The following is an 8,620-nucleotide window of genomic DNA, read 5'->3' on the forward strand; positions in this document are numbered from 1 at the left end:
AATCTTTCAGAATAGGTCATAACTGGTAATTCTAATTAAATCCTCAAGATGCAGCTCGCCTGCTGAGGCCGACAAAGTAATACAAGGGTCATGTAGTCAGTGGTGCTGCTTTTATAGTAATGACTTTCCCCAATGTGATGCTCGCTTTTTGAGGGCCCTCAAAACTGCCTGGAATCAGGGGAGATGATGTTCTATTATTTCTTAACACTAAACAGCATTCATACAAATGCACACTTAAAAACATCAACAGTGCACATCAAAAAGACAACTATGACTTGAAATAGATGCAGCAGTGGCTGCTGCATATGTCTAAATGGGTGCCAGGGGTTGGGACAGGGGTAACTTTTAGGAAAAATAAATAAAGGGGAAACATTTAGAAAAAAGAAAACACCTCCGCCACCCGTCTCCTGCCGCCTCACTGTTCTTGTGGTGTCTCAGCATTCTGTGGGACACCAGCACAGGCTCCCCAGCAATCCTGGCGCTGCTTACATGCTAAACATAGCATCTAAGCAGTGTCCAGATTAGTCTGAGCAGCCCAGAGTTCCGCTCAGACACAAGCCTGGGGTCTGTGCTGTTTCTCCAGCCAGGCTGTGTATAAGGCCGGGTTGGAGAAACCTAAGTGCACATGTGTGGTTGGCAGGCCTCAGACGACAGGCCAAACACACATGTGCAATTGGTGCACTCTCCCCTCCTCCCTCCTCCCACCTCCCCGTGGACCAGCCCTGCCCCTCCATGCACCTGCTTGCTGAGCCAGCAGACGAAAAATGAAAAATAAAACAATAGCAAGCTATTGCTATATTTTTCATCTGCTGGCTCAGCCTGGGAGGCAACACCCTTCCTCCACTGCGGAGGAGCCACCCCAGAATAGATGTTCAGGAAGATAAATGTCATGACACCCAAGAGCATGCCCAGAAATACTTGGCAAGCAAAAGACTATGCCCTTCTGGGCGCACCTGAGTTAAGCCAGCAGCATCCATTGGTTCACCTGGAGGCATTGGCACAGATGGGATCCTGACACTCAGATTTATTTTTCTTCTCGCCAGGCGTAGTTGGGCCTTCTTCACTGATCTAAGCACGGTGTTGCTGATGCTGTGTTTTTGTCAGATGAGTTTATTCCCCTTTATCTTCTTCATTTGGGTCTAAGGATTCCAAAATGTGGCCAACATTGCTACGTTTTTGTATTTCAATATTTTTACATTGGGACTGTTTGGAAATACATCCCTCTCTGGCCTTTTCTTCAAATTGATGAAGTACAGCCAGTGAGCTGTTTTGGTATTTCAAAAATGTTTATACAGCTTGTTTTGTACTTACAAAAATGTCTTGTGTACATTACCTAATTCACATGATTTGTTTATGTTTTATAGTAAGTTGCTACCATCATGGTCCTCATGATGACCCTGTTCTAGTTATTAGTGGGGCTAAAACGTCGACTTCCTACTATTGGAGTGATATTAATGAGATATAATTTTACACAATGTACTCGGATTTGGAGTCCTGTTGTTGAAGTTGATTTGTAGTATCAGCCCTTAGGTGGTATATATTGTAAATAGGCACTTGCCACGTATAATCATTATTGTCACTGTCCACTGCATTATTTTATGGCGCATCAACTTTATGAATTGTTTACCTTGAATGTTTGATATGTGACTTGATCATTAAAAAGTTTTGTATCTACTGTAACGATTCCTGAGTGTATGGTTCTTATTGGCCAAGACAGGATAGGCGTATTCCTCCCTCCAAGGGGAATCATTCTGTTGTTCTGTCAATTAAACCTGAGGCCAACATTCTTGGAGGCTAACCACTTTTACCACTGTTCCCACACTGACTCTGAAATTCACTTTATTGTAAATTTAAATGTTGTAGACTGATAGTTTGAATGAACTTTCGGTATGGTCTTTTCTCTACAAAGGCACTGATGTGTGTGCAATTCCTGACCACAACGTTGACAGTGCTAAGAAAATAAACGCCTTTATTTCTCTTTGCAGGTAGAGGTGCCTAAATTATTGCAATAAAGCAAGACAAAAATGGACCATGAAGAATGTGTTCCCATAGAAAAATAAAAAATGAACCTATGAATTCGGCCTGCAGTTTACAGGACGTGGAACGACGAGATGTGGATAGGTGGCTTACGACAACAATGGGTTGCAATGTGCTGCATACTTTGATGCTTTTTTCTCAAACCAAATCCAATGGACGGATGAAATCTCCAGACATCTCAAGTTGGAGTTGTTGTTTTTTTATTAAATGAGGGGAATCTGCATTCACATTATTTATTTCCGAGTATTTTCCTCTTTGCAGATCATTTCTTAAAATCCAAATTGCTTTCAGTACCACATTATAAGCAAGTAAATATGAAGGGAAGGCTAAGATAAATGTTAAGAAATAGGATGTAGTCGTTCTTTTTTGCTCTTGAGAACATTTCTGGATGTCAGTGAGCTTTTCAGAAAATAGCACTTTTGGGGATGGGTAGAGATGGGAAACGAATAGCTGGCATTTTTCCACCTTTTGATAAGCATCTTGCAAAGCATGTTGGCCAGGATCTCATTTCAGGGAATAATTTTTTACTTGCAACATTAACTTCAGGGAATAATTGAAAAGATAATTTTAAAAAATGCATGGCATTCCGCTTTAATACAATATGCTAACGAAAACAGAGGACCAGAAGATGGAGGAAGTGAAGCTTTCTCCTCAACAAGATGCTGTCATTTTGCCGCGTGTTTCGTGCCAAGGGAATCATGACATGTAAAATGGACACTACTCATTGTTGGGAGAAGATACAAAGGGCTCCCAATCAGGATAGCGTTGCCTGCTGAATCCAGTGCCTTTAGTTTGACCGTGAAGTGGTGTCTACACAGATGTGTCTTCATCAGATAGACAGAAAGTTGGTCGTGCATGTGGTATTTTCACTCTCAGTCTTAATTTGTTAATCAATCCATCTCACCATGAGCCGCCCATCCTGGTCTACTGTAGTCTGTGCTTTTATTAGTTTTGTAATTGTTAGTGCTGACTAAAGAAGATCCTCCACGGACTTCCAAAAATAGTGGTTATAGAGAAACAAGGCAATTTAAACCTGCCCTCTGGGAATGGATCGGGGAAAACACTAACATTTTACAATGGCAATGTACATTGCTCTGAAGACTAGAAACAGCAACGTGCACAGAGATCTGGAGGCTCCTTGGCGTGCTGTTACTGGGCATGATTTCCTTAACACGTGCATTTGTTTCATCCTTACGGTTTCTTTGCATGTTGCTGTATCTTGATCTCACTGGAACAAGACCCGAAGTGCCACATTAACCAGCACCATCCTAGTCCACTGCCCTAAGTTGGCACCATATACACACAACCATCGCCACGAACCTTTGCAAAGTAGCACCATTTTCAGCCAAATCAATGGGAAACGGAATATGTCAGAGCAAACGGATAACCCACACAACATGGAGACTGATTTTGCAGAGACGCCGCCATGTTGAAGAGGGAACAACTGCCTCAAGGGCAACGGCACGTGGTTTAAACATGCTTCGAACTCGAAAGATGTATCAAGGAAGAACTTATTTTGCTGTACGACCAAGAGTTGCCAACCCAAACACTCTTAATCGATTACTGCTAGCGTTGAACCAAACAAATCTGCGAATACAGTGCTAATGTGTAAATAACAATAGAGAAGGAAAAAGGACATTGTCATCCTTGAAGAGTCCACAAGTCAATAATTACACTTATAATCCAGCTTGGTCGTAGTGTACTTCTCTATTAATAATTGAGACTGATAGCATTTTCTGGTTACTTGGCAGGGGCAAGTTCACAGTTTGTGTAAAGGGATTTGGTTAATCGCACATGGAACACTTCCCAAAGCTTTATGGATGCAATAGGAGTACACCATTTATATATCACAGCCTCAGCAGTTTTCAATGCTTAATGGACTCACAGGGAAAAATGTACATTTTTCATTGACCAGAATAAAGCTCTTGAGCACAGTTTGGTTGCTAGAAGGTCAAGAATGATGGTGGATGGATTGAGGTGGTAACAATCCGTTTCTGCAACAGATGCAGAAGGCCTTCTTTTGTGAAAGTGGTGCTCAACTGTGCATTCTCTTGCCTGAAAAATTCAGTTATTGACTTATAATGGGTTGGCTGTAATTCACTTCTATTAAATTTTATAATCACATTTTTCAACCACCAGTAGTTTGTGATTTCCTTCGTTTTTAGGACATTTATGTAAGTAGTGTCTCATTTATTTAAACGTTTGTGTTAAATTTACAGCAAACAGCAAAGTTCCGCCTTCCCAACAAACCCACAACTAACTGAAATTTCTCACTGTTGTAATATTAAGTCACACACATTGACACCACTATTGATTTATTATAGTGCCTTTATCCGAGGTGCTATACAAAGCAAAAAACAACAAACAGTACAATACAATATGAAAAACTGAAATATCTACAAAGGTACCATTGTTCCTCCAATAGTCAGGGGCTTAGCTTTGGGGAGTTCGGGTGTTATCCCTTTCCCCCCCCCCCCTTAATAAATGTATTTTCTGGTAAATAATTGAGGACAGGTGCTTTCAGTTGGGTATGGTGAGGTGTCTGTCGGATTTCACAAAGCATTTTTCCATACACACAGACAAAAACGCACACACACTTTCTCCCTCTCTGTTTTGAAAGTCTTAAACAATGTTGGTTATTTTATTTTCTCTCACTTTGTAACCTCATTAATCCGTGTTCTTCTCCCTTTCCACTTCCCAAAAAGCCCCTCTGGTGCCCCCTGCTTGTGTATAATGCAGTTTGACATTCTAAGGCAGAGTGATTGTTGGAATTTGGTAGCACAGGGGTCTGCGGTTAAAGGACTAGGCCCATATTTATACTTTTGTTTGCGCTGCATTTGCGCCGCTTTTTGACACAAAAGGGGGCAAACTTACAAAATAAAATTGTAAAAAGCGGCACAAACTTACAAAATACAATTGTATTTTGAAAGTTTGCGCCGCTTTTGTGTCAAAAAGCGGCGCAAATGCAGCGCAAAAGAAGTATAAATATGGGCCCTAGTGTTCTGGATCATATGTGTTTCTTTTAGCCTGTCTTTCACTTCCCTGAGGGTCTCCAGAGCAGAGTGAGTGCTGCTTCTGCCCCAAACCCTAAGGTGGAGCAAGCGAGTATATGTATTTAAAGCAATTTAAAGATAGCAGAATGTGAGCTGAGGTGTAAGGAGTAGACAACAAAGCTGAGCCCAAATGTAAGAAATACAATTATGAAAGCTAACAGGCTACAGAAGGCGATTTGGATAGATTAAAGCGGAGTAAGCAGATATTTTGGATGGCCAATATATAGAGAAAAACAGTAGTCAATGCGAAAAAGAACCAACTACCATTCAGCAATTTGAGAGAGAAAGAGGTTGGAAAATCTTTAATTTAGGAATGTTATGGAGATGTAAGTGACAGCTGTTGGCACCTGAGAAAAGATATTTGAAAAAAGTGAACAATGAACCAAAACGTTTCCAAATTGAGGCAGCAAACTGAATGAGTAGAAGAAAAGTAAATAAGAGGAGGAGAATCATGAGACAGAGAAGAGTATCTTAGTTTTGGGTTTGATTTTTAGCAGATGTATCAATAGTCAATATTCTAAGGCAGAAAATATAAGCAGGGATCTGAATACAAAGAGAGTAAGTAAGAACGCAAAATGAAAAATCGATCTGCAGCAGAAGTCTGAATTAAACATAAAATAAGAAATAAGGGAAGCTAAAGGAAAGGAATACTATACAAAGTAAACATTAGTGGACCACAATCTTAAACTTAGAACACCACAGAGAACAGGGTAGGGAAAAACACAACATCCAACAAAGAGCGATTAGTAAGATAAGAACAAAATCAATTTAGAGAGTTGTAATGGAAATTTATAAATATAATGGAAATTTATAAAACGCACAAATGCCCAGAGACATCTTGGTGCTGCTACTGCATTGAAAGGCTATAGCTAATGAAAAAGATCTTTACTAGTTAACAAAAAATGGGCTTTTAGAGCTTTCCTAAATGGAAGAAGACTGGTCAGTGACTTCAGGTTGAGGGGAAGGCTATTCCAGAGCTTAGCAGCAACGTTATAAAACTTCTAGCACCCAAGGAAGATTGTCTGATGACATTGTTAGTCGCGGAGCGAAGAATCCTGGAAGGGATGTACCAAATAAAACTTCACTTCTGGTACTCTGGACCAGAGTCATGAAGAGCTTTGAAGGCAATACAGAGAGCCTTTAGCACAATGTGCTTTCTGATAGGGAACCAGCAAACTTGTGCAAGGCCTGTATGGTCTACTGATACTTAGGAATCCCAAGCAGTATATGGGCTGCTGCATTCTGCAATATCTGGTGTTTGTTATGGAGTCGATGTTGCATGTTCAAATAAAGAGTATTGCAATAGTCTATTTTTGATAAGACACAAGTGATTACGACAGTCTTCTATTGTTTGAGTGGGATATATGGGTGAAGTTTCTTGAGTTTTTTGAGGGAATAAAAGGATGCTGAAGTAATAGACTTATTTTGGTCTTCAAAAGACAGCTTATCATCAAACAGATCCTCCAAGTTCCTAGCTTTCTTCACAGGGGTCGGAAGAGTGCCCAGAGCTTGCCTCTACGAGGCAAGGCATGAGAAAGAGATATTGGTGCTAAAAAGGAGAAGGGGACCAGAAAGAGATATCATTGCCAAAAAGGAGGACCTCAGTCATTCCTGAGTTCAACTTGAGGAAGTTGTTGTTCATCCAGTAGCCTATTTCCAGCATGCAGTTGTTGAATATAGTTGGTGTGTCATTAAAATTGCTGGACACAGACTACAATTTGTGTATCGTCGGCATATGATACCAAATATAAACCAAAGACTTTGAAAAGGCTTGCCAGAGGAGAGACATAAGCATTACAACGTGTAAGGCTCAGGGAAGAAGGTAAGGAAAAGGGATTAGAGGCAAATCCACTATGGCAACAAATTGTTCCCATTCTGAGAGGAAGGATTTCATAGGGCGAGTGCCACTCCCCTGATACCAATTATATGGAGATAGTCAATCAACAGGTAAGTATTGACTCTGTCGAATGCTGCTGACAGATCTAGTAATATGAGGGCTGCACTGCCTCCTCTATCAAGAGTAGCTCTTAGTTCCTCCGAGGCCACAATCAGAGCTGGCTTGGTGATTTGTTCGCTCCTGAACCCAAATTGTGTGGAGTCGAGTAGAAGGTTCAAGTTAATGAAGGAGGCTAGTTCATAATTAATAGCCTTTTCAACTATTTTAGCTGGTAATGGAAGAGGCAAGATGGGTCGGTAGCTACTAGGTTCCAGTGGGTTAAGATTAGATTTTTTTATCAATGGAAGTACAGATGCCCTTTTCCTTCGTTTGGGGAAATAACCTGTACAGAACATTTCATTGAAAATATTAGTGAGATGAGCTCTTCCCAGCTGTAGTGCTTTAGGAGGGCACAGGTCCAGTGGAGAGTCCGACTTAATTTTACCTGGTCCGACGTAAGATGGGTAAAGGACCAGAGAGTTTCTCCACCTGTACTGGGATATAAATTGTTGTAAATCAGTGAGACCATGTGGCTATTTGAGGAGAAATTATTATAGACAACTTCTATTTTGGCCTGAAAGAAACTTGCTAGTGTATTGCAGAAAGTTTGATTACAGCTGGTGTTATTGTTTCGATGATATTGGTTTCTTAATTGTTAGAAGAAGCTTGTTAGCTGAGTTTTTAAAATATTTAATCTTTTGTATAAAGTACATGGATTTTTCCATTTGAATCAAAAGCTTGTAGTCTTTGATCATTTGTTTGTATTTGTCTCTTTCTAAGTTGTAGTAATTTGCCCTCCATCTGTGTTCCTGTCTGTGACATAGTTCCCAGAAATCGCAAGTGGAGTTAGAGAATGAATAATGATAGAGTGATTTCTTGTGTTAAAAGCAGCAGAAGGCTCAAGGAAAATGATAATAGAAGATTTTTAATGTGCTGAGCATGAAGTAGAATGTGAAAGATGGAAAGAGGTGCCAACTCAATAGAATGGCCAGGACAAAAAGCAGATTGAACAGGATAGACCAGATTATTAGCCTGGAGGAAAGAAAAGAGTTGGGAAGAGACAATATGTTTCAGTATCTTAGAAATGAAAGGATGCAGAGAAATGGGTTGGAAGTAAGAAAGATCATTAGGATCAAGAGAAGCTTCTTTGAGTCATGGTAGAACTGTGGTAGATTTGAAAGAAGAACAAAAGAGGCCAGAGGTACCCGTTTAGAAGGGAAAAAAAAAAAAAAAAGAAAAGACACTTACCTTTCCCACCACCCCTGCCGTCTCCTGCCGCCTCACTCCTCTGCTCTTCTGGTGTCCCAGCATTCACTGGGACACCAACACAGGTTCTCTAGCAATCCTGGTGCTGCTCTCATGCCATACCTAGCATGAGAGCAGCAGCAGGATTGGTCTGAGTGGCTTGTTCTGCAGCTCAGACAGTGCACTGGAGTCTGTGCAGTTTCTCCAGTCAGGCTATACAACACAGCTGGGTTGGAGAAACCTAAGTGCGCATGTGTGTTTGGCCCACCTAAGATGGCAGACCAAACACACAGGTGCACTTAGTGCACTCCACTCCTTCTCCCCACTCCCATGGCTCATCCCTACCACT

At 40.9% G+C, this 8,620-nt stretch overlaps 1 protein-coding gene across 1 annotated transcript in view; it reads left to right on the forward strand.

The window, feature by feature from the left end:
• LMOD1 (leiomodin 1) overlaps window positions 1-4,172 on the forward strand; it is a 109,459-nt gene extending 105,287 nt beyond the window's left edge. The window contains exon 3 of the mRNA XM_069238953.1: window positions 1,986-4,172. Within this exon, the coding sequence (XP_069095054.1) occupies window positions 1,986-2,012 (27 nt within the window). The 3' untranslated portion in view covers window positions 2,013-4,172. The remainder of the gene's footprint in view (window positions 1-1,985) is intronic.
• The last annotated feature ends 4,448 nt before the right edge of the window (window positions 4,173-8,620 follow it).

Source organism: Pleurodeles waltl, chromosome 6, assembly GCF_031143425.1.
Source record: "Pleurodeles waltl isolate 20211129_DDA chromosome 6, aPleWal1.hap1.20221129, whole genome shotgun sequence".
NCBI classification, from domain to species: Eukaryota; Metazoa; Chordata; class Amphibia; order Caudata; family Salamandridae; genus Pleurodeles; species Pleurodeles waltl.